General features: G+C 37.0%; 1 protein-coding gene across 5 annotated transcripts in view; it reads left to right on the forward strand.

The window, feature by feature from the left end:
* Positions 1-3198: 3198 nt before the first annotated feature.
* LOC150092565 (UDP-N-acetylglucosamine transporter-like) overlaps positions 3199-27420 on the forward strand; it is a 216092-nt gene continuing 191870 nt past the window's right edge. The window contains exon 1 of one of the 5 annotated variants that reach the window (XM_090414319.1): positions 3199-3371. In XM_090414319.1, the coding sequence (XP_090270445.1) occupies positions 3324-3371 (48 nt within the window). In that variant the 5' untranslated portion in view covers positions 3199-3323. Of the gene's footprint in view, positions 3396-3468; positions 3925-4520; positions 4566-6339; positions 6386-27420 lie in introns of those variants that run through there. The other 4 variants (XM_090414322.1, XM_090414323.1, XM_090414321.1 and 1 more) reach the window with 4 other exon arrangements.

Below are 27420 nucleotides of genomic sequence, written 5' to 3' on the forward strand. Positions count from 1 at the left end.
GTTGGTAGATTGGAGACAGCTTTTTCTATTTTCGTAAGAAAAACTTCTTTAGGAATAGATCTAGGTGAAGGGACGAAATTAAGCCCCTTGGAGAGTACATTTATTTCTGCTGTTGTAAGAATATGTGAAGATTTATTAACGACAACATTCTTAAGAGTGTGTGAAGCAATATTAGAGGATAAACGGTCTTGCGTACTTTGAGGGACTCAAATTTCCAAAATCCGTTTATATTTATTGATGTTTTGGGTTTTATCTGCAAAAAGTGCACTAATAGATTTAGTCTCATTCCAAGATATATTGTCCAACGAAGACCCTAGGCTGTTTTGTATAGTTTTTCGAGAAGAATGATATATGCACGTAAACACAATAAAGATCTTTAATTAACCAGATATTTCGGTCTGGAAATAGCAGACCATCTTCAGTGGTATTACAAGAACAGTTTAAAAAAATTCAAGCTAGAATACTAACAATAGATCGTAAAAATAGAACATGCCGCGTGATCTTATATCACTAAGTATGAAACGGACTATTTTGAAGTAGAGACATCATTGAAAAAAAAAAAGAGTAATCTTGATTAGACTTTCCCAGATTTTTGATATAGATAAACAGTCATTACGAACCCGGTTGGGACGATGGAGCAAGGCCTCTACGCTTTCCTTGAACATACGTTCAAACCTATAACAGGATCTATGAGTCCTGGACCAAAAGTTTGCTGTGGTCAGTTTCAATCCCGTGTTGAGCCAATCCAGACTTTTCAGGTTTGTTGTGAAGAATGGAGGATTGATATTCTTGGATTCTTTTTTCTAGAGAACGTCCAGTCTGTCCAAAATAGGAGAGATCACAGTGTTGCAAGGAATTTGATAAACACCAGGAAGAGGTAAAGTTGAGCATTTGTCTTTAGGAGAAGGAAAATGAGAAGACAATTTGTTAATAGTTGAATATGTAGCTGTTAAATCATATTTCTTTAAAATTCTTGTAATAGGTTCTGAAATACTGGAGATATAAGGAATAGGCACTCGACGTATTGAAACTTTGTTGTTTTGTGGAGGATTATAAGAATTGAGAAGATGTTGAGTACTTTTTTCAGAAAAGCCATTGAGTTTCATGTGTTGTTAGATAGTAGAAAGTTCTTTCTGTAGATAATCAAAAGTAGAACAATTAGTTTTGGCTCTTCTGATGCGGCATTTTATAATTCCTATTTTTTGACATGGATGATGGGCTGATTCTTTAAGAATATAACGATCTATGAACATTGGTTTCCTGTATATTTGAAGGTGACCGGATGAGGAGAACGTCATAAAAAGATAACTGGTTGTTTTCTTCTATTTCCATAGTAAACTTTATATGATGATGCAAGGAGCTGATACTGTTTAAAAAAGAAGGTAAAGAGTTTGTATATATATATTTTTACTATGTTTGGTAATGAAAATCTTTTCTTTTATTTAAATTAAGGGGATATTAACTACATTGTTTCAAAACCGAATAAGAAACTCAAAGATCGGAATCAAAGAGTTTCATGCCGAATATAGTAAACTATAAAAGTATCGGTGGATACTAGCGTGAGCTAAATTTAAATAATGAAATGAAGCCTATTGGCTCTTTATTTAAGTAATCCTTTCTTCTGAAAGTTCTAGTTTGGCCTTGTGCTAAATAATATGCACTTGTTTTGTATGGATGGACTCTTTAAATTGTAAGAACTTAGGGATGATTGAATAGAACTTACATCTTTTTAAGAACACGAGTATGTTTATGAAAAGTCCAATATTTTTAAGTGTTTTTCCGGTACTCTTTTATGAGATATTGGATATCCTCGCCAGAAGGAGTAAGTTATTTACAGAGTAATTAACTCGGTTAAATGACATGTTTATAATTATTAACTGACTTAAACGCAGAAAAAATATGAGATTTAATAAGGTTTCACTACTAGTTTCATCGGAAATGAAAGAAAAAAAATATTTACACTCTGTATGATAATAAACCTTATAATTGTCAAAAATTATTATTATTATTATTTTCTGGAAAAACACCAGAACATGTTTTCCTATCATGTTCTTCCTCCATATTAGCCTACCCAACGATATTGTTTATTTTGTTTTCGTTGAGTTTTGTCAATAAAAGTTTCAATCTTATTAGATATATGAAGAACCAAAGGCTTCAATCTTAGGCGCAAACTTTGTTTGCTCACATTTAGATAAAGGATTAAACTAAATTTATTATAGTCTAACCAAGTGAAAGTAATCTTTCAAAATTTATTATTTCAATCTTAGCTCTGACTTCAACTCTTGGTGGGTATCTTCTTTCACTTCTCTGAAAACAGTAGATCAAAATAGTTTATGTTGCGTAAGAAATGTATTAATATAAGCGAATGCGGATTTTCAAAAAAAAAATAATAATAATAATCTGGTTAGGCATTTATTGATGAAAGAAAAATATGTTTTAAAATTTAAAACAGATCTATTATTCTTTCAGTATTGACTGGTAATGGTTAGTTCTTACACTTAAATAAAAAATATAAAAAAATAGCCAAACAATTTGATAATAGAAATAAATTCATATTTCATACATGCCTTACAAGTTAGTAGAAAATCATAATTCTCTTAGTTCTGTGACAGTTGTTTCTTTTCTTTTATGAACGTTGGATGAAAACGTTTTATATTTGAAATCGGATTTTGAAAAATGACATACTTGCGTTCCAAAAGCATGTCTTGATACACCGGGACAATTTCTGTGAAAACGAGACTAACCATTTCAAAATGTGACCGTACGGTACTGTAGTCTAGCAAACCTCTATTCTAGTTATTATATGGAGTTTATGGATAGAACAAGTACATAAATCTTAACAATAAAAGTTGTAATCAACATACTTAATATAGTTAAGGAATAATTATGAAACATGTAAAAATGTTTTCCTATAAAGAAGAGAACAGGACTGCTTATATTGTTTTCTTTGTCATCTTTGCATTATCCTGTAGTTATTAGATATTGCCTGCTATTTTTCGAGCAGCTTTATCATCAAATAACTCGTATTTCTTTTTTATTTATTTTTTTTATCTGCCAAAGTAGATTAGGACAAAGTACAAACTTGATATGCGATTTGATTCCTAATTAAACAAAGAACTGATAATTTGATCCTAACCATTACTTATTTTTATTTTATTTTATTGACTGCTGGTGCAGTTCAAAACGCACATGATCGCTTAATGAGTAATTAAAAGATGTTGGGAATATAACTCAAAGGTGTTCTTGTTTTATTATTATTGTTTTAAATCCTTCAGTTTTCTCACTTTCCCCTTACTAGTATATAAAATTCATATTGGAATAATATGAACAGAGAGGCGCTGCAGTTGTCAACGAAACATAAGCTTCACCAGGTGAGCAAAGAATAGTTTGAAACGGTACGTTTTATATGCCGTGTGTAATTTTTTTTCCTCAGTTTATTTGTAAAATTTATTGCAAACATAACACCACTGATAAATAAATAAAATACTAGTCAGAAATATAAATGAACATTGATGTCTGCTATATAAATACAATACTAGTCAGAAATATAAAAGAACGTTGATGTTATGCATCTGGGTGTTTGGACTTCAATCAGCTGTTTGACGGTATCAACTTTATGCGTTAGTGGGAACTCAAATTATTATGCGTTTAGATGGTTGGTGAGCGCAGTCGATTGCGATGACTACGGTTGATTGGGAAAACCTATTCTAATTTCGTTCAGACATAAGGGTGATTAACAGAAGGGGATTTCGTATGGAGCATCAGCCTTTCTTCATAATAGGCGAACCAACCAGAGAATTCAAGATTGTGATGATAGGTATAACTGACATCACAATTGCATTAGGTTTCTAAGAACCCAGTCAATTGATGGTCATTTGGGAATAGTATGTCAATGTAGAAACAATCGGACCATTATAATTAAAGGTATCAAGAAGGCGAGAATTATTCATTGTAAAAATAAACTACTTTCAATGCGAAATTTTACAGGTTGTTTTACAGTATTATCAGAAGGTCTAATTCCAGATGATTGGAGCAGAATTCTCGTAGTTCCCTTCCATAAAAAAAGGGGAACAAAACTGAATGTGAAAATTACCGAGGAATTTCTCTATTGAGTGTTCCAGGTAAGATTTACACAAGCATACTTGAGAAAAATTGTGGAAGGGAAAATTGGAGGAGAACAAGTTGGGTTTTGGCAAAATAGAAGTTTTCAGGATCAGATTTTCACTTTATAGTTTAGAAATCATGGGAATATAACAAGGATCTGTATTAAGTTGTGTACAAAAGCATATTATAATGTGCCCAGAAAAAAGCTTTTCAAAATGCTACAATTATATGGAGTAAATGGAACATTATACAGAGCAATACATGGTCTATATTTAAGATATGTCAGCAATTAAAATTGAAGGAGGTACAAGAAGATGGTTTGTTGTGAAATCAGGTGTGAGACAAAGGCGTGCACTCTCCACTATTATTCATTATCTATATGGATCATATTATAAAGGAAAGTGGCATCAAACCTGATATCAAAATTGGTGATGTTATTCTCAGCTCTTTACTATATGCAGGTGATGTTATATTACTAAATAAATCCACTATAAATCTACAAAATTTCCTAACTAAATTTAATAAGTGCTTTAATTAATTTGTTATGAAAACAGGCAAGAACATTGAAAACATCAATTGCATCCTGAATGGAGAACCCATAGAACAAGTAAAACATTTCAGCAATTTCGGCATAATTTTTAGTAAAGAAGACAAATTAAATATGGAAATAGACAACAGAATTGGCAAAGTTGTATGGTAGGAGGTCGGCTGAATAAATTTCTATTTAATAAGACAGAAATTAATCAAAACACTAAAATAGCTGTATATAAGACCGTGTTAAAACCAATTTTAATTTATGGATCTGAGCGCTGGGTTAGAAATAAAATACTTGATCAAAGACTGTGGGGACTTGGGGAAGTGATATAGATGGCATTAATGGCAGAATGATATTAAAATAAGAATGTTAAGAAGGAACTTGACATTGCCAGCATTCAGCAACGTGTGAGCAGGGCCAAAGTGGCATGGTCACTTAAAGAGAAACGAGAAGAAAGTTTAGCAAAAGAAGTACTTTTATCCTGGATGATAGGAAAATAGTATCTGAGTGGATTGGTACAGTAAGAAATGCCTTAGATAAACTTAAACATAAGATCTGACAATATTGGAGTCTTGACATAACAGATTAATTTGGGAGAAAATTGTTGATAGGAAGTTCATAATGGTGTAAACTTGTCATGTAGCACTTCCATAATATCCTGTATCCTCTCTCTCCCTCCCTCCACAGGTTCTGGTCATGAATTTGATGTTGATGTGCTGTCATGATTCTAACATTTGGAATCCAGGAAATAGAATTGTTCCTCTCCATACAAAGAGCGAAAAAAACAAAGGATTCGAGTTATAGTCCAATCTGTGTGTCCCACCAATAACACTTAAGAATGCCAGTTCATAATAGTTCATTAGCCTGTATAATGTTTATTCACATGGTTACACAAACTAAACTTGCCAAGAAATTATATTCTTCTTCAATCCTTTATCTGTAAGCAAATGAAGTTTTTATGACTGGGCAACAGATATCTTCAAGACTGGAGTATGTAGAAGCTGATGACTTCACATCATTCGCCTTATTATCCCATATTCTTTCAACCTTTATTCAGTTTTCATCAGTGGGAGCTAGACCCGAACATACAATTTCTTGTAAATATAATATACTTTGTAACCCTGAGGGAAAACTTTCTATATCTATTTCTGATTGATTTAATTTTAATATCTACCTGAGTCTAGTTCCCACTGATGAGAACTCAACAAAGGTTGAAACATGTATGGGTATGGATATATATATATTCAGTATTGTAATACAAAAGCATAATGGAATACTGAGGTAACTGATGTGAATTCAGAACCTCTATATACAAGTAAACTAGTGAAGATAGTGGTAAAGTTGGTATGAGGACACTTCATATTCAGTCTTTGTTTGCTTATGCCAGAATAAAGGATTAAAAACAGTATATAATTGTCAAGTCTAATATACTTCATAATAAGTGGAACAGCTTCTACAACTATTTCTTATCTAGAGTTTAATAATATAGTGATACATCATTTTACTATTTGTATATAGAAAATACGTGATTCTGCATTAATTTAACCTTTGTATCCTCCTGAGTTTAGCCTCAGGAAGACCTCAATAAAGATCACAACTAGTATTTTGGAACATCATTGCCTCTATATCCCATAATGCTTTTGCTTTATGGGATATTGAGCAGTGTGTGTGGTGTATTTTGAAGAACAGCTGATTAAGAAGAGAACCAGGCTATCAGGAGAATGATGAGAATTATCTGGAATTCTGGTGAGTGAATACTTTATGTAAAATTATTACACTCAATCCCAGCAAGAATTATTTTGATTATTAGATCAGAGCAAGTGCTTTTATCAGGAGAGCAGAATCAATAATCATACCGTGGAAAATAGCTGTAGAAATCCTGAGTATCATCTCAGTTGGTGCTATAGAATATGAGACTGGCTGAGAGTAGGACGATTTTTAAAAAAACATGAATAAGGTTATGGTCAGAGAGCTAATGTTAGCAATATATTTAGAGGTGAAGGGGGGGGATACTAGTTAAGAAAATACCCAGAGTGGAGAATTATGAGGATTATCTGGAATTCTGTTGGGAAGATAGGTAGGCTAACAATTTGCATTAAATCATTACTAACAGCAAGCAATTTAGCTTCTCTTCTAGCTTAGTCTGTGAAGTTAGAGAAGAGAAGCCAGTTGGAATTATTTATGTTGAAATCTTCAAGGAAGAAGGCAGAATATTTCACTATTGGATGATTAGACTATGTGATACAGATATGGATAATCAAAAAGGACAATATAGTCATCAGAATTAGTACATCAGTAAAGGGAGCAAATGAAGGCAAAAAAATTGGCCAAGGAAATCGTGAGTGAGAACAGATCATATGAAGAATATTCCAGGTCTTGAAAACCTTTGGCATGGGATGTCGTATCTGATAAAAGTGCATGTTTGTTATGGAAGGTATCTTGCATGATGTGCTGTGGAAAGCTGAGCTGTAGTGATTAGAGGATTCACTTAAGGTTTAGTGATGAATATCAGATCAGGTTCAGATGTGGGTAACTAGTGGTGCACATTGTTGATAAGACAGGTTATTAATTCAGCTATTGGATGTTTGTTAAGTCTATGTGGAAGTGGTTTTTATGTTGAGTTTGGATTTTGGGGGGTATATTTTTATTGTGGTTTTGCAGTTTTTTTGTGTTTTGATATGTTTTTGTAATTTTTTGGGGGAGTATTTATTTATAACCACAATTTTTAATGCTGTCTTTCCTGTTAGTGGAACATTGGGAAAATTTATTAAGTAGGGGGAAAGAATTGTAGACCAACTCCCAACACAGGAAGCACCCAGCCCCATCCAAGCCTGGGTCATGACAGTGCTCTCCTGTAAGCTGCTATACTCACTCTCCCTATCCCTCCAGTCAAAACCTTGCAGCGTAAACAATAGCAGGATTATTCACCAGATAATCAGGAAACTTCCTATTTACTATCTGATGATCAGCTTATAGCAACTGCTTTACTATTGTGCCTTCAAATGGAGGATGTGCTGGCTTGCTAGTTCAGTAATTACAGTGTGCACAACATGCCCAAGCAAGGTCACTATCCACAGTGCATGTAAGAACAAGGGAGAGAACTAAAATCCAAGACATTACTTTACTGATGAAACAGCAATAATCACTTCATGCTTCTAGTAAGCATGGTGGTGATGGGGTTTCAGTGATGATGAAAATCATCTACTACCTAGAAGAACTAGAGAGAAAGAGAGAGTATGCTTTTAAAGTAGCAGTGGAAGAGATGAGGTTGGATAGTAGATATTAGTGCATTGGATTGGAGATTGGCTGTCTGATAGGTATCAGATTGTGTATGGGGGAAATGATATCCAGTAGAGGAAAATCACAAGTGGCATATTACAGAGATCTATTCTGGGACTATTGTTGTTTAATTTGCATATTAATGCCATTGGCAAGGGCTTAAGGCTTAATTGGTGATATACAGTTGTTTGTAGATGATGCAAAGTTGGGGAGCATTATGAGAAGTATCAAGCAGAGGACCTAAATAGACTGTCTGAATGTGTGTGTGTGTGGGGGGATGCCACTTTGATGTTGCAAAGTGTAAGGTTTTAAAATTTGGGGAAAAAAATGGAATGTATTGTATAGAATTGGTGGGTATATTTTAGAGGAGTTGGAGGAGATGAAAGATCTGGGGGTGATGGTGGATAGAGACTTGAAATTTCACGGACATTTTACTAAAATTGTGAGGACAACACAGTGGATTATGGGAATGATAGAGAACACTGATCTGAAGTAAAGATCATTTGATTCCATTGTACAATGCTTTGATCAGGCTTCATATGGATTACTGTGCACAGATTTGGTCACCAGATTTTCAAAAGGATGATATGTTGGAGAGGGTCCAGAGACAATTGACTGACTTGCTTTTTGGTTTCTAGAATGTGGAATATGAGGACAGATTGAGAGAATGCCAATTACAGAGTCTAGTGGACAGAAGGAAGTGGGGAGACATGATCAAGACATATGTTGGTAAGGGGATAATTACCTGTTTAACGTGGATGAGATTTTTCATAGAATATCTGGAAATGAGGAGAATGATACATCTGAAAGACATCATATCAGCACTAATTACTTTTCCCAGTTTTACATCATTGGCAGACAACTGAATATTCCTTTGCAATCCACTAACAATGTCATTGACACAAAGATTAAACAGCAGTGGTCTTGGTACCGAGGAACCCTACCTATGACCTGTTTTCTTTGCACTTCTCCCTCAAACACAACTGTCTGGTATCTGTCATCTAGTCAATCTACAATCCATTTTGCTAACCTGATACCCATATGTTGAAACTTAAATATCAGTGTATACACCTTTCCTGCAACAACACCTCTTGTTATGATAATATCAGTGATAATATTACGCAAATGTGTCTAATGCTGTACATGATTCCGTGATAATTTCTTCGCACTCTTAACAATTACAGAAGAAATAGATAATGGACTATAGTTTAGCACTTCCGTTCTACCATTGCCCTTATGCAATGGCATTATTTTACCTCCTTATACTCCTCTGGCACCTTTCATGTAGCCAGATTTAAAACTATAATAAAATTAGTTTAATCCTTTTTCCAAGTGTGAGCAAACAAAGTTTGTGCCTGAAAGTATCTTCAGGACTGGGGTAAGGTGGTACAACACCAGGGTAACTCGTGTTGGTAGCTTACTCCACCTTTGTAATGAGTTGCCCTGGTGTTGTACCACCTTACCCCAGTATCTTGGCTTTTTCTCAAGTATCTTGGGAAAAAGGGAACTAATTTTATTATACTCTAACCAAGTGAAAAATAAACTTTCAAGATTTAAAACTAGTTCAGGAACTGTCAGTTGTTTAGCACTTTCTCTTAAACCACTTGGCAAAATCCCATTCAGCCACAACTGGATGGGATTTTAATGACATCTAGAGCACTTTAAAACTTATTCTCCTCATGTGCTTCTAAGCTTTTTTTTTTTAAGCTTCTAAGCTTTTAAGCTTCTAAGCTTTCATTCACTGCATTCCTCTAGTAAAATATTCTCTGCATTTATTTTTCCTACTGGTTGTCATAATGAAAGAAGTCTTTAGGATTTATTATTATTATTATTCAGGCCTCCATGGAGTCAAAAGACTCATCACGGAAGGTCCTTTCTAAGAAACACAAGTCTATCAAGATTCATCGAGGAAGGTCCCTCCTAGGAAACACAAAGTCTATCATACCACTCCTTAAACGCATTGACCATTCTCACTTTCACCACTCCATCAGGCAGTGCATTCCATGGTTCAACCACCACCCTCCATGCAAAGAAACCATTCCTCACCCTCTTGCTCACAGTTTCCTTTCATAACTTCCAGGGATGGCCCCTTGTCATCACTCCTTCACGCTATTCAACCAAGTGAAAGAACTCCCAAGTGGCAACCCTGTAACCACCTCTCAACAGCTTAAAAGTCTCAATCATATCACCTCTCCTTCTTCTATCCACCAAACTCTGCAGTCTACACTCTCTCAGCCGATCCTCATAACTAACATTGTACAATCCTGACACCATCTTTGTTATCCGCCTTTGTACCTTTCCACAGTTAATTTATCCCCTTCAAATCCTGGGGACCAGATCTGAGAACAATAGTCTAAGTGTGGTCTGATCAGAGTCTTATACAATGGAATGATAACCATTTTATCTCTGCAGGTCAGTGTCCTTCTCATTATTGCAGCAATCCTCTGTGTTACCTTCATTACCTTTGCGATATGTCCCCTAAATTTCAGGTTTCTATCAATCATCAACCCCAGATCTCTTGTCTCCCCTACTTCCTCTAGTATAACTCATCCCATAGAGTATGAAGCATCCCATCGATGTGTCTCAAACCTCAAGACCTTACATTTTGCTGCATGATACTATGATAGTACTACATGATTAAGTTTACATTATTACTAATCTCCTAGCAACAATTTTCTCCCAAATTAGTCTATTACTCATCAGCACTCCAATAGTAATCTAGGGTTTCTTCTTGGGCACTTCTGATTTAATCCACCAAGGTTTTGGTCTTCCTCTGGGGCTTTTTCTCTGCAATCTTGGCATCAGACACCTGCTTTGCTAACCTTTCCTCTCCAGTTGTGTATAAGTGATCATGCCATCTTAAATTAGCTCTGCCTATGCATTCTTGAAAGCTAACAATGTCAATCCATGATTTATTTTTAACAGTATTAACAACACTATACAATTTTATCAAAAGATGTTTATTAACTGCTTATATTTCACTGAATTTCAAATCAGCATCAGATTCAGCGAAATATAAGCAGTTAAACATCTTTTGATAAAATTGTTTGGTGGTGTTAATACCATTAAAAATAAGTCATGAATAACCGTCAACACCTGAACTTATCTGTTAGACTAACAATATCAAGTTCCTTCCTGATATCTTAATATTTTGAATATGATTCTACCATTTATACAATATGTTCATCTTCCAATTTTTCTCAGGACTCTTATATCTGAGGTCTCTAGTTTTTGATTAAGTGCCTTATTTCTAATCCAGTATCAGATCCATAACATAAAATTGTGTGAACCTTCCTTCTATACTACTATTTTAGTGTTTTGGTTAATTTCTCTTATTCCATATAAATATATTCAGCTCACACTCCACTATACCAGCTTTACTTGTGGTGCAGAGCAAGCTGAATAGCTTAATTTGTCATTATGCCTAAATAACTGAATTATTTTACTTGTTCTACAGGTTCCCCATTAAGAACTTTTCCATGTTCTTGCCTATTTCATAATAGAAAAATAAACTATGTAATGTTCTAAAAAGCTTTTCTAGATGACATAGTTATATGAAGTAAACAGAACAATAACTATGTCGTCTAGAAAAGCTTTTCTGTAAGCACCTTGTCATATGCATTTTTCAGATGATCTACAACATTTAATACTACAGATCCTTGTTATATGCACACAATTTCTCAACTATATGTCATAAAGTGAAAATCTGATGTTGACAACCTTGTTTGTCCTGAACAATTTTTCTTAGACTCTTCTGAAGTATGCTTGCATAGATTTTACCTGTTGTGATTATTAATAAATCTGACATTCAGATTTATTCCCTGATATTCCCTGTTTTATAGATGGTAACGGCAAAAGCTCTACTCCAGTCATCTGACCAGATCCTCTGAATTACGTAGTGTGGCCACTGCAGAACTTTCATATTTCCATATTTGAACATTTCTGTCAAATATTATCTATTCCAGCTGCTTTTCTACATCATTTTAGGCTTTTGATAGCTTTTTCTACCCCAAGCATTGATATGTACTTCTCATTGCATACATCTTGAATATTTTTACACTGCTGTTCTGTCACTGCTTGTTTCATTTAACAATCTTTTAATTCAAATACCCCAATCCTTATCTTCTGTTTTCGTGTCACCTTTATCATCTTTGATTCCTTTTGCAGCAGTCTATCCTCCATTTCCATGGAGGTGTCAGGAATAATAATAATAATTTCTCAGTTTTTCAATAGCCTACAGAACATTTTGCCACCTTTTTGCTATTTATTATTATTATTTTATTTTCCTGATCCTCTTGGAGTGACAGGACTCATCGTGGAAGATCAGCAGTAGTGAACACAAAATTTATCATACTGCTCCTTAAAATCATCCACAGTCTGCACGTTAACCATCCTCTCATCTAATGCATTCCATGCTCCTACCACTCTCCATGCAAAAAACTTACTTCTTACCCTTTTACTCACTATTTCCTTTTGTAACTTCCAGGGATTTCCCCCTATCCTTGTTCCTTCCACTCGTGCTACCACATGAAAAATCTGCTCAGTGTTAATACAATTATAACCCTACAACAGCTTAAATATCTTGATCATATCCCCCCTTTTGCCTTCTATCCACCAAACTCTGTGGTCCACTAGCCTTCAGTCTATCCTCATAATCAACATTGTACAGTCTTGATGTCATTTTTGTTATCTGTTACTGCATCCCCTTCAAATCCTAGTGATCAGATCTGAGCACAGAAATTCAGATGTGGTCTGATTAAATCTTTATGCAATGGGACGAGTACACTTATTTCTCATGGTCAGTGTTCTCAACATTTGTTGCAATTCTCTGAGATGTCTTCACAACCTTTGCAATATGTCCCTGGAATTTTAAATCTCTATCTACAATCACCTAAGATCCATTGCTTCCTCCATTTCTTCATAACTGCACCAATTCAGTATAAAGCATCCATTCTGTGGATCCTGAATTTGAAAACCTTATATATAGTTGCATTAAACTGATATTGGCATGCCTTTACCCACCTTTCAAGCTTATTCAAATCCTCTTGAAGAGCCAAAACACCAGCAGTATTACTAATAACCCTCCCAAGCTTTACTTCATTTTCAAACAACTGGATCTCTCTGTAGTCCTGTGATAGTATCATTGACAAAGATTGAACGGCAATGGCCCCAGGACTGAACCCTGTGGAACTCCACTTGTAACCTTCCTACTCCCTGATACTGCTTCCCCATGTACAACTCTGATATCTATCAGAGAGTTGTACATACTACTCTTTGTTTCTTGTGTCTTCTCTCCATCTGAAGTTGTGCACATCTTTATATTGGAACATGGTATTAGTAATGACTAGTCCTTATCCAGCAGGTATTTAACATTATTATTAGCCTCGACATTTTCCCCAAATTTTCCCATGACTTAGAAATATTTATTATTTATTATTATTTGTCACCTCCAGGGAGTCCAAAGACTCATGGAGGGAGGGCATTCACTCGCAGTCCACCAACTGACTGCAACTACACCAATGCCATCCATCGCTGACCATCACCACTAGTATTTCCACAGACAATCACAAATATACATGCCCATGGCAGGATTCGAACCCTCAGCCTTTTGGCCGGGGAGCAGATATGCTAACCACTCGGCCAGCCAGGCTGGCCACGTTTGGTAGAATTAATTTCCTTCTCTGCTGTGTTTAGATTTCCAACAGGTGCCAACTTTTCTGTTTTCTTTATGTCAGTTGCCTTCTCTAATGACTTGAAAAATTCCTCGCTTCTTCCTTAGGAGAACCTTCTGAGGGACCATAGGTATTTCATTATTCCTTCCACATTTTGAAGTTTGCCCATATAACTCTACTTGAAACTGCCTTTCAGTCAAGAAGTTTGTCTCATTGTTTAGGCTTCTGTGGAGAAAGGATATATTAAAACTAATTATTTTCAGTATTAAACTACATGCAAAGATGTCAGATAAAAACTATTTTAATTTGACTAGTTTCATGAAAAACTTTGTTTCACTTCAGGAAATAGCACGAATAAATTAAAAAAAACTAGATGGAAAGTAATAACGGTTAACATTTCTAGTGAAAATTATTTGAAAACATTTAAACAATGGAAAGCTGCATTCGCTGTTATTGTAGTTGCTGGTTCGTGGGTTGCTGTATATGACACACTTGCAACTACTAGTAGATGCAAATGTGTTGTGATGGATTAAGGAAGACCAGACGACCTAAAATCAACCCTTGGTTTTTGTTACACTCTAGAGAATCCTTCATCATTTCAGCTGATTTTTTGAAAGTGCTCGAGTAAAAGTGGTAATCAGTGTGAAGCATTTCAGTGCCAGCCCTGATTTGTGCTTTCTTTGATTCTCAACCTCCAGACCTCTACATCTGCCACTTAAAAACCAGATGTCTACAAGATCAATTGCAATTGTGGTGTACACTGCATAGGACTGTAATGTAGACACCTGGCAAACCTGGTGATATACACTGATCAGAACACTTTTCAAGGACATTGAGAATGAAAGAAAGCCTGAATCAGGGCTGGCAGCATATACAACAGATACAAAACATCTAGTAGAATGGGAACAAACTGAAGTGCTCCACATCGATTACCACTTTTACTCAAGCTTTCAAAGAATCAACTGAATGAAGAAAGATCCTATACAATGTAACAAAAAACAAGGGTTGATATTACATCAAGTTTGGTCTTCTTTAGTCTATCATGACACACTTGCATCTACCAGTAGTATACTACTGACGTACTACAAGTAATATACAAGTATGTATAGCAGCCAGCATTAACTTTCTATTATTTAGATATTTTCAAATATGTTTCACTAGAAATGTTAACTGTTATTACTTTATTTCTTTTTTGATTTATTTGCACTATTTTCTAATGAAGTGAAACAAAGTTTTTCACAAAACTAGTCGAATTAAAACATAGTTTCTATTTGACATCTTTGCATGTGGTTTGATACTGGAAATGATTGGTTCTAATAGTTTGTCTTCATGTTTGGTGTTGAATGCTTTCTCTACTCCTTACTTTCGTTGATGATTATTGCCTATATATAACATCCTATATTTACTATTTAGTAGAATTGCACCAGTATAGTCTTCCTTGTCTCACAGTAACACGAATTACTTTCACATGGTACTTTACCAGTTCTTCTGCATGTTCATTTTCCTTTCCATTGATTCTCCTTATGTTGATGGTTTGTATCTTCAATTCTTTTTGATACTGTGTTTGTTCCAGTAGCTGACTTTTCACTGTTCACCTTGGTTCTTTGATGTAAATAGTGCCTTATTTAACCAATTGATGCTGCAGTGGGTATGAAATCTCACCATATTGTTCTGTCATGTTTATTTATTGTTTAAGAGAGCAATTTAATTTTCTAAGTCTTAAATTGTTAGCCCATCCTCATTCATTCAGTACCTAGTGGGTACCTATTAATGGAACACTCTGTGAAAGTGAGGATTGGACATGAAATCAGAATTTTAGATTTTGTTATTCAACAAAATTCTACAAGAATTTCTTCCCTTTCATTTCTAGTGTCTTTGCCATTAATTCCCATCACCAAGCATAATTAACCTGATTTTCCTCTTATGGATTACCTAAAGCATTGCATTCTCCATGAGTTTTTTTTTTTTTTTTTTTTGATATCCCATATGAGCAGTATTTCAACGTTTGGCTGCTTTTAGATTTATTTTTATTATTCACAGTTGGTAAAGAGTAGTGTCTTGAGTAGAAGGGGGAAGGAGACAGTTGTTTTAGTTGAAGATGCTGTATGCTAGGAAAGGTCTAAAGATAGATAATGTAGCCCATGAAGAGAAATGTTGTGTAGAGGATGTGCTATTAGTGGTAAGGGAAAACAAAATTAAATCATTATTGCAGCAGTAAGACAAGACAGCATTTTATATGTATTGAAATTCACACAGTTATTCTCACTTCATTGATTTTCAACTGAGGATGAGTTAACTGGTCTTATACAGAGATGGCAAGGTATTTCATCTTGCAAAACAGGCAAACCAGTCAGAAGAACATATGCATTTAACTGGAAAAGACACTGGGCTTATAGTCTTAAGCTGCTTTGGCCATAATTTAAAACAACCCAGCCTTACTTGTGCTGAAGAATAGCAAAGAGATGAGAGTTTAAGCCATTGATTAAAGACAATCATAACTATTAATGATACATTAGGCATTATAAAGGTTGTCAAATAATGAAAAGGAATGGAGTTTTCTGGTATTTGCAAAGCTATGGATAGGATTTTATGTCAGTCAGAGTAGGTCATTTATATATAGGAGAAAGGTGGAGCTCTTCGGGTACTTGCATTTTTGGGAAATCTGAAAAGAAGAAGATTTCTGCCAATATGTTTAGTGCATGTGCAGAAAGGAAGCTGATGGCTCAATTGCAAAGGATAAAAAGCATATAAGGAGGCAAGTTTGGTGAGTAAACCTGTGTGCCTGATCTCTGATTGAATGCTCCCAAAATGTCAAGAGTGACTACACGAGTTTCTCCATCAGTTGCTTGATGGTTGACTAATATTCTTTTTGAAATGGGATGAATGAATATTGGAAAGATTAAAAATATGGTATAGGATAGTTATCAATTCTGGAACACAGATTTTTAGTACAATTGGAATAATACCATCAGGAGAAGGAAGAGTTGTTGATATGCAAGCTATTAATTGCTCTTTTGATTTCTTTCTGAAGAAAGATTAAAGGAGAAATGAAGTGAGCTGTTTTTTGACTCTCTGTGCAGGAGTTGGAGAAGGTTATACCAGCAGGTCTGCATTATTCAGGTTGTGATTGTACCATTGAGATGTGTAAGAAGTAATAACACAGAAGGGTGAAATGGACTTAGTGATCCTACCTGAGGAGGAAAGAGTCAGAAGGCTTAACTGCAAAAAACTGGTTTCTACATTCGATTCTTTAAAAGAAAAAATTGAATTTGTTGTTGGTATTTTGTAACTTTTGTAAATTGTGATATAGACTGAGTGTGAAGATGCAGGTCTTGAGCCACTTTTGATGTGATAATTTTCTTCTTGCATGGTCTTGGAATGCTTCTTGAATGATCAGGACTTGGATAGAAGTTTGGAATTTTGGATGGATCAGAGAATGAAGGTTTTCATTCCAATTGGTAAGGTCATCTTGAACAAGGTTGCAGTTTGAGTTAACAAGCATAGCAATTATTATTATTACATCCTTCATGGAATCGGCAGACTCATCATGGTAGGTTCATTCAACTGACAACATACTGAATCTTACTGAATTCTTAACACTTCTTGCATTAACAGCATATTCTGGTAATGAGTTCCATTCACTCGCAATTCTTCATTTAAAAAATCTTCTCGCATGCCTCTACACCACACTTTTACATGACTTCCAGGGATGTCTCTGGTGCTTCCCTTTCACCTTCTACTCTTTTTATAATTCCCTCGGGATTAATTCTATAAAATACCCTCACTAACTTAAGCATCTCTATCATATCACTTCTTTTTCTCCTATCCAACAAATTCTGTAATCCACATTTCTTCAACCTCTCTCCACAGCCAACATTTCAGAGTCCCTGATATTGTCTTAGATTATCTCTGGATGATCTCCAATATTTCCACAACATAATGAAAACTAGAAAATAAAATCTGAGCACAATAGTCCAAGTGTGTTCTGATCAATGTTTTATATGGTGGCACAGCCACCTCCTTATTCCTACATGTTAGTGTACTTCTTACTATAGTGGCACTACATTGTGCAGCCTTGCAGCACTTGCAATATGCCCTCTAAACTCCAATCTACTACCCTGAATCATGGAGTTGGGGTTGAAATGAGAAGCAATTCTTAGTTTGCTGGAGTCAGTACATTTTTACTGGGTAAAAATGTACCGACTCCTAATGAATTTAAATTGTAATATAAATAATATGTTAAAATTTCATATTTCACAGATAATTTGATTAACATATTTTTTTTAGGTTATATTTTCAGGATATATTGTAATTTCAAGTTCTTTGAAAATTTCAAAATGAAACATATTTTATGATAAATCATATGTTATATTAGTGAAAGCAACGCCCTATGAAAAAATTCACAATGGCAAAAAAAAGTGTCAGCAAAGTCTGCTGTTTTTGAACACTTTACAATAACAGCAGATGGGAAATATTGTGTTTGTCAATATATAGAAGATGATGATTGTAAAAAACCATGTGATGCAAAAATTAGTCGTTTTTGTGGTTTGTTATCCTATATTCCTATTACTATATTATTTACAGCCTTTTGATAAAAATATAACCTCATTTGACCAACATTTTCTAAGTTTTGTCTTTTGTTTAAAATTTAAGGTTACTGAATGTTTGTAATTTCTTTAATAAATAGAATAAAAAAGCTACAACGACATAGCTATAGCCTTTAGACCCAATCTTTAACAGGTTAGAGTTCTGCTTCTTATTGTGCTATCTTCTATCGAAGGTCAGCGACCATCTTGGCGAACAAACTGCGGTCTTGTGCTAATCTGAGCAGTTGTGCACTGCTCTTTCCTGTCCACGTCTTGATGTTGTCAAACCATGATATTCTTTTTCTTCCTCTAGTTCCTTTGCCATCAATTCTTCCTACCAAAATAGTTTGTAGAAGTTGGTATTTGCTGTTTCTCATGATGTGTCCAAGATATGATGTTTTTCATTTTTTGATTATTTGTACAAGATGTTTAGCTTTGCCAATGGATTTTAAGACCTCTTCATTGGTAATTTTTTCTGTCCATGATATCTTTAGCATTCTTCTGTATAGCCACATCTCAAAGGCTTCGATTTTCTTGATGGTTATAACCTTCAATGTCCATGTTTCAACTCCATAGAGCAGAATAGACCACACGTAACATTTCAGCATTTGGCATCTGACTTCCATGTTTAGGTCTTTATTGCAGAATAGTGTTCTCATTTTCATGAAGGACTGCCGTGCAACTTCAATCCTTGTCTTTATATCTATTTCTGGATCCCACCATTCATTAAGCCAACAACCAAGATATTTATATCTTGACACTTGATCAATATTTTTCCCATTGAGTGTCAGTTTCATTGATGAGGCTGGATATTTGCTGATGATAATGTATTTTGTCTTGTTGATGTTTATATTTATTCCCATTCTTTGGCTTTCTATGTATACTCTGTCAATGAGTTTTTGGAGATCCATAATGTTATCTGCAATTAGCACGGTGTCATCTGCATATCGTAGGTTGTTAACAATCTTTCCATTTATTGTGATTCCCTCTGGACATTCTTCCAATGCTTTTTTAAAGATTACCTCTGCGTATATGTTGAACAGGAGTGGTGAGAGCACATATCCTTGCCTCACTCCTCTTTTGATGTTAATATCACTGGTGGTAATGTTGTCTAATTGAACGGTAGCTGACTGATTCCAATACAGATTTGTTATTAGTCTTATGTCTTGTTCGTCTAGCCTTATTTGTTGAAGGATTTCTATTAAGTTGGTGTGTCTGACTTTGTCGAATGCTTTTTCAAAATCCATGAAACACATAAAGACAGATTTCGGTTTTTTATGCATTTTTGTATCAATATTTGGGTACAGAAAAGGGCCTCTCTAGTACCAAAACCATTCCGAAAGCCGAATTGTGTTTCACTTAGAGTTTCTTCACTTTTTCTATAAATGCGATTCTGAATTACTTTCAAAAATATTTTTAATGTTTGGCTCATTACCAATAAGTCAGAAGTCACCACAGGAATTCACTTTGGGTTTCTTTGGGATAGTGATAAATGTAGATTTGAGCCAATCTGATTCCCCCCCCCCCCCCACCCCCCCCCCCCCCCACCCCCCCCCCCCCCCACCCCCCCCCCCCCCCACCCCCCCCCCCCCCCACCCCCCCCCCCCCCCACCCCCCCCCCCCCCCACCCCCCCCCCCCCCCACCCCCCCCCCCCCCCACCCCCCCCCCCCCCCACCCCCCCCCCCCCCCACCCCCCCCCCCCCCCACCCCCCCCCCCCCCCACCCCCCCCCCCCCCCACCCCCCCCCCCCCCCACCCCCCCCCCCCCCCACCCCCCCCCCCCCCCACCCCCCCCCCCCCCCACCCCCCCCCCCCCCCACCCCCCCCCCCCCCCACCCCCCCCCCCCCCCACCCCCCCCCCCCCCCACCCCCCCCCCCCCCCACCCCCCCCCCCCCCCACCCCCCCCCCCCCCCACCCCCCCCCCCCCCCACCCCCCCCCCCCCCCACCCCCCCCCCCCCCCACCCCCCCCCCCCCCCACCCCCCCCCCCCCCCACCCCCCCCCCCCCCCACCCCAATTTATCATCCTGCATACGAGCAAATCAATCGAGAACCCGTGCATTTACAGATCAAAATATACTGTTGATGGACATTAGATGCTTGTGTTTATATGGTAGATCAAGTAATGTTGAGTGGAGAACCTCTCTCCTCTATGCTGTGAGTCCTTGGACCCCTTGTAAGTGCACATAATATTAATAAACAAAGAAGACAGAAACAGGAGAGAGATAGAGAGAGAGAGAGAGTGTCTTCTAAATAATAACTACTGAATGTTTTGTTTAGGCAGTTTTGATCAGTGAAAGGAAAGAAGGATTAGCTGTAGAAGAGACGAATGCAAGGCAAATCAGAGTAGCAGTGAGAGAGAGTTATGGGAATGGTAGAAGAGGAGAGAATAGGAACAGTAGAAGAGAGGGCATGAGAGAGTTATGGGAATGGTAGAAGAGGAGAGAATAGGAACAGTAGAAGAGAGTGAATGAGAGAGAGTTATGGGAATGATAGAAGAGGAGAGAATGGGAACAGTAGAAAAGAGGGGATGAGAGAAAATTATGGGAATGGTAGAAGAGAGAAAATTATGGGAATGGTAGAAGAGGAGAGAATGGAAACAGTAGGAGAGAGGAATGAGAAGAATGCAAGGGAGCACTGGAACCATGTATAGAGTGATGTCAGGAAGGCAGGTAAGTAGGGGAACACAGAGAGAAAGTGTTAGAGGAGAGAGAGTGAAGGATGCATGTGAGCAATCGAGCTACAGGGTGGTAAGAGAGGTAATGTATGGAAACTCACTGATCCGTGGTGTGCAAGATAGGATGTTAGGATGTGTGAGGAGAGTTTGCCTGGAGGAATGATAGAAAGTGTGGCTATGGCAATTAAGAGGGGTGTAAAGGCGGATGAGATGATGGTGAAGGTAGGAACGAATGACTTGAGAGGTAATATAAATTGGGCAGTGAGAGATATGAGATTCTTGCTTGAGGTTATACAAAAGAAGATGCAGAGAGGAAAGATAGTGCGCATGTTGCCTAGGTATGATGGTGACGAGCTGAACAGAAGAGCAGTAATATTGAATAACATAATAGCTAGAATGTGTCAGAAGAGAGGATTGGAATATGTGGATGCTTGGAGGGCATTTGAGGACAGAAAGGAATTGTATGTGAGAGACCACTTGCATTTGAATGAGGAAGGACATAGGCATCTGGAGAGAGATTGCTGTTCTGAATGAGTCAGTATGTCAATGCAGGGAAACTAGAATGCCTAGGGTGGATGGTAGCAGGGGTGGCCTCTTGTGGGAATGGATATCAGGTAACGCTGAGGCCAGTGTAGTCTAGAGGGGATAATGCTGGGTATAGAAACAGTGGCATTTTTATGCTTTATACTAATGCCAGGAGTATCCAGAATAAAGGACAGGAATTGGTGGTTCTGATAGCATCAGCCTGGCTAAAAATCATTGGGATCACTGAGACATGGTTGACAGAAGTCGATATAATAACAGGAATAGAAGTAGCAGGGTACAGCATTTTTCGGCAGGATGGGAAGGGAAAGCGTGGTGGTGAAGTACTGCTTATAATAAGTGATGACTTATGTCCTCTAAGAGTGGACGCTTTGGAAGGCAGTGACAGTAATGATTTTGAAAGCATATGGTATGAGGTAGAAGTGGGCAAGACAGGATATTTAGTGGGGTGCTGCTACAAACCAAGGAGCACAGTGAGTGGAGACCAGGAGATGTTTAGACAGTTGAGCTTGGCAAGTGCAAGAAGAATGATTGTTATGAGAGATTTTAACTACAGCAGTATAAACTGGGGAGAGGAAGATGCATGTAGCAATAAGGGAATGGAATTTCTAGAATTCTTGAGGGACAAATGTCTTAGACAACATGTAATAGAGGGAACAAGAAGTTCAAGAGTTTTGGATTTGGTCATAGCATCAGAAGAGTTGATAATAACTGAGATGGCATCTCTGTCACCAGTTGGTGAGAGTGACCATGTGGTTTTGACTTGGAAGTGAATAGACATGCAGTAGCATCAAAGAAAAAAGAATGGATGTGAAATTAAAAGGTAGGTGATTATAACAGTTTTAGATATCAACTTGAGGCAGTTTCATGGAGGGAGGAATTGGAAAGCTGGGATATCATTAGAGCTGGAAATTGTGAAGGAATATTTGTTGACAGCAATAGTAAGCTGTATTCCACAAGTGAAGAAGAGGACACAGTTTGGAGTAAAGTGGATGACAAACAATATTAAATAGGAACCGGATGTGGAAGAGGCTATGGAAGAGATATAAGGAGACAGGTGAAGAGCAGATGCATGAAGAATATAAGAAACAGGCCATGAGAGTGACTAGTGTGGTAAGGAAGACCAAACTGGAATATGAAAAGAGATTGGTATTAAGATCCAAAGAAAATCCTAGGCAATTTTTTAGCTAATGTGGCCAATAGGAGGAGAAATGATTGTGGAAGAATGACATTGTTGGGTAAAAATGAGAATAGAGTGACTGATGCAGAGGACATAGTGGAATTGTTCAATGAAGTTGAACAATTGGAGTATTGGAGTATTTCATCCTGGAGGAGTAAATTTCAATACTAGAGGGATAGGGTAGGTTCAAGGTTTAGAGGTGCAGGAGGAGAGTGTGTTCCAAATATTGAGTACTCTGGATGTCAGTAAAGCTTTGGGAACGAATGGTATTTCACCACGAGTTTTGAGAGAATCTGCTAAAGAACTGACAGCTCCTTTGACCTGGCTTTTCAATGAAAGTTTGGCAGCGGGAAAGGTGCCCAGGGAATGGAAGGAAGGTAAGATAGTGCCATTGCATAGGGGCAGTAGCAGACTGGAAGTGTCTAATTATAGGCCTGTTTGCGTGTCATCAGTAGTTGTTAAGATCTTGGAGAAATTAGTGAAGGACTATATACAGCATTGGGAAGATGAGAGTAATGTTATCTGTGAGAGTCAGCATGGATTTGTTAAGGGGTGCTCTTGTTTTAGTAATATGCTAGCCTTTTATAATAAAGTTACAGGAGCAGTAGATGAGAGAAAGGCATATACTGCCATTTTCTTGAACTTAGCAAAGGCATTTGACAGGGTGCCACATGATAAGCTGATATTTAAGTTGCAGCACATGGGTTTGGATGTCAGGTTGGTCGACTGGATTCAGGATTGGCTCTCCGATAGGTATCAAAGAGTTGTGTATGATGGTGCAGTTTCAAGGAGGCAGAGGGTTACAAGTGGGGTCCCACAGGGCTCAGTACTGGGAGCTATATTATTTAACCTTTATATCAATGACATTGTCAGTGGATTGCAAGGGGGATATTCAGTTGTTTGCAGATTATGTGAAGCTTGGAAAGGTTTTTAGTAATAGTGCAGATGTGGTAGCCCTTCAAGAGGATTTGAATAAGCTAGACTGATGGGCAAAACAAATGAATGGGGGTGTCGGTTTAATGCTGCAAAATGTAAGGTCTTGATTGGGACATATCGATGGGACAGTGCATACTCTATTGGAGGAGCTATACTGGAGGAAGTAGGGGAGACACGAGATCTGGGGTTGATGATTGATAGAAACCTGTAATTCTGGGGACATGAAGACACAGAGGATTGCTGCAATAACCAGAAGGACGCTGACCTACAGAGATAAAAGTGTTATAATTCCATTGTATAAGACCCTGATCATACCACACTTAGACTGTTGTTCTCAGATCTGGTCCCCAGGATTTGAAGGGGATAAATTAACTGTGGAAAGGGTACAAAGGCAGATAACAAAGATGATTTCAGGACTGCACAATGTTGTTTATGAGGATCAGATGAGGGAATGTGGACTGCAGAGAGTGGCGGATAGAAGGAGGAGAGGTAATATGATCGAGACTTTTAAACTGTTGAGAGGTGGTTACAGGATTGACACTGGGGAGTTCTTTCGCTTAGTTGAACAACAGGAAGGAGTGATGACAAGAGGCCATCCCTGGTAGTTGGGAAAGGAAACTGTGAGCTAGAGGGTGAGGAGTAGTTTCTTTGCATGGAGGGTGGTTGAATGATGGAATGCATTGCCTGATAGAGTGATGAGAGTAAGAACAGTCAATGAGTTTAAAGAGTGGTATGATGGACTTTGTGTTTCCTAGGAAGGACCTCCCACAATGAATCTTTTGACACCATGGCAGCCTGAATAATAATAATAATAATTCAGAACAAAGATACGCTTCTTGAATGGCAGGCAATTTCAAGTAAAGTGATTTGGACAAACATGAAAGTGGGGAATTGAAAGTGATACTTGTTTGTGCCCACCTGTGATCCATAAAAGGATTATACTAAGAAGGAAAGGAAATTTTTGAGTCATAGACAAGGCAGTCAGCCTCCATAGTGCAGTTGGTATCAATGATACTCTTTGATTCGAAAGATATGGGTTTAAATCCTGTCTAGAACAAGAAGAAATTTAAAAGGGTTTTTCAGATGGTGCTTTATCTATTTTCATTCAGGAGCAGGAGGGTTGATCATCCTACATACTGTCCAGAAGAACACCTGCAATTAACAGACAAATTTACTGATTCACAACCTTAGTGGTTTCAGCCATAATCCAAAAATAAGAACAGAGAAGGTAATTGACGTAAAGGAAAGCTGGTACACTTTGGAAATCTAAACAGCAGAGTAGGCAATGAATAACAGACATGTTAAAATGTTTTGGGAGAAAAGAATAATGCTAATAATAATGGTCTTGTTCTTTTCAGGACATGGACTAGTCATTGCTGTGTTATTATTATTATGTAACACCTTCAGGGAGTCCAAAGACCCATTGAGGGAGGGCACCTACTCTACAACTCTCTGTCAACACCACTCAATCCACCAACTACAACGAACTGCAACTAGGCAAAGGTTGGTTGATTGGTAGAGCCTCTGCTACTAATGGCTCAGTTAAGTAAGTTTGAGTGCGGTTAGTAGTTGGAAGGGACCCAGTGTTCGATGCTGTTGGCACACTCTCCCTCGATGAGTCTTTGGACTCCCTGGAGGTGCCAACTACCACCCATGGTAGATGGGTGGTAGATGGCATCTACACCAATGCCATCTACCACCCATCTACCATGTTTTAACATAAAGATGTGTACATATTCACATGAAAAGGAGTTACAGGAAATAAAAAGTTTTATTGACTCTGTTACTATTGATAGTAATATTTTCATGCTGATTCAGAATAAGAATATACAGGGGGTTTGAAATAGGAAGTGATTACCATTTAGTTTTCATCAGGATAAAAATGAATTTTATATAGAAAAGAAAAACATATAAGAAAATGTTAAAAGAATCTAAGTTAAGCAGCTTTCACTGGTGAGCTATAGACTCAAATATACGAATATTATTGAAGAAAAATAAATAAAACACTGAAAATAAAAACCAAACTTTGGCCCAGTGATGGAGAAGAAAACGTTGATTCATCTAGGTAAACATGGTAAAGTTGTTTGCCAGGATAGAAATATCTGAACTCTTTGGACTCAAGAAGTTAAAGAGATGGTCTTGGGAAAGAAGAAGAGAAGAAAACATATCAAACATCAATCTGTATCTTTTTTATACCCTTTTATACATATAAAAAGAGGACAAACTACTTCCACAGCAGCATAAAGGAGACTTCAAAATAAAATAAAAAAAAGCAAATTATGAAATAATCAGTATATCATGAGTGGTAGTTAAGGTACTGGAGAAGTTGGTAAAGACGGAATTAAGGACTGAGTAGACAGGAATATGACACTTTTGGAGGCACAATAGTTTTGTGAACGGTAGCTCATGAATTAGTAATATGCTAACTTTTTATGATAAAGTGGCCATTGAGTTAGATAAAGGAAATGGCTAACTCATGATACTGCTGTGCTAGATTTCGCAAATACATTTTATAGGATTCTGCATGAAACTTTTGGAAAAATTGAAGCAAATGGTGATGGATATAAAGCTGGTGATTTGGATAAGAAGGTGCTGATGGTTAGATATCAAATAATGGTGTATTGGGGAGTTGAGTTTGGGAGAAGGTAATTGACTATGGTGTATTTCAGGACCCATTATTTGGTCCCCTTCTATTTAATGTGGACATCAGTGATATAGGAAAGGATATAAGAGGAAATATTTTTTGCTGATGATGATGTGCAAAACTAGAAAGAATGATAGTCGGTGAAGATGATGTAGAGATCCTCCAGAATGATTTTAATAGACTGGCAGTATGGGCAAAGTTAAATAACTGCTAGATTAACATGGTCAAGTGTAAGGTGATGTATTTTGTGAAGAAGAGATCACAAGATGTTTAATATATTGATGGACCTGAACTGCAGGAAATTGAGGCCAAGGATTTGAGGGTGATTGAGAACAGGGAGTTGAATGTCATAGGCCATATTAAATCAAAGGTGGGTCAAATCAGCATATCACATTACATGGTTGTTGAAGAACATGCTGAAAAGCAAGCATAAAGAGGTTATTATTCCCCTTTATATAGCTTTAATTAAGCCACATCTGGACAGTGTGCAAATCTGGTCACCTGGATTCTATTGGAATGAAGATGTGGTGGAGAGGATCCAGAGGCAAGTAATTAGGATTGTGTCAGGTGAATGGAATGCTTCCTATGAAAATAAATTGAAGGTTTGTGGACTTCAGAAACTAGTTAATAGTGAAAAAGTGAGTATATGATAGACACATATAAGTTATTTAGAGTTTTATTGGACTGATATCTCAGACTTTTTCAGTATATGGCATGAAGGGAGAGAACAAGGAACACCTCTCTTCCCTGGAAATTGTATAATAGTATGGTTAGCAAGTGTGTTAGGACCAGAGGTGGTTGTGAGTGCTTCATCAGTGAATGAGTTCAAGGAGAATAGGATAGGTATTGTATAAACAATGGTAAGATAATTAATGATAAATTATAATAATAATAATAAGTGAAAGAAAAAAAAAATGAAAGATTTGTGGAGGATTGTTTGGGTAAACAAAAAGGAGGAAAGTATTAGCATACGTGAAAAGTACCTTGATAAATTAGAGCAATTAGAAATGGGAGCAAGAGTTAACATTATAATAGAATAGCTTAGGCAAGAGCTAGTGGAAATGAAAAGTGAAATTAAACCTCTGGATGAGGATATTAAACATCAAGAAGAAATTGTAGAAGAGATTGGCTGATGAGAATGAGGAGGAGGAACTTAGTATTATGAAGAAAGAGTCAAAGGATAGTCATATATCATGGGGACTTGATCATTAGAGGTGTGATGATAAAATGTACAAAACATGCTTTCCTGGTGAACAATGAAATAA

This window comes from Typopeltis vanoorti, chromosome 25 (assembly GCF_054136105.1).
Source record: "Typopeltis vanoorti isolate ZY-2024b chromosome 25, IOZ_Tvanoo_1.0, whole genome shotgun sequence".
NCBI classification, from domain to species: Eukaryota; Metazoa; Arthropoda; class Arachnida; order Uropygi; family Thelyphonidae; genus Typopeltis; species Typopeltis vanoorti.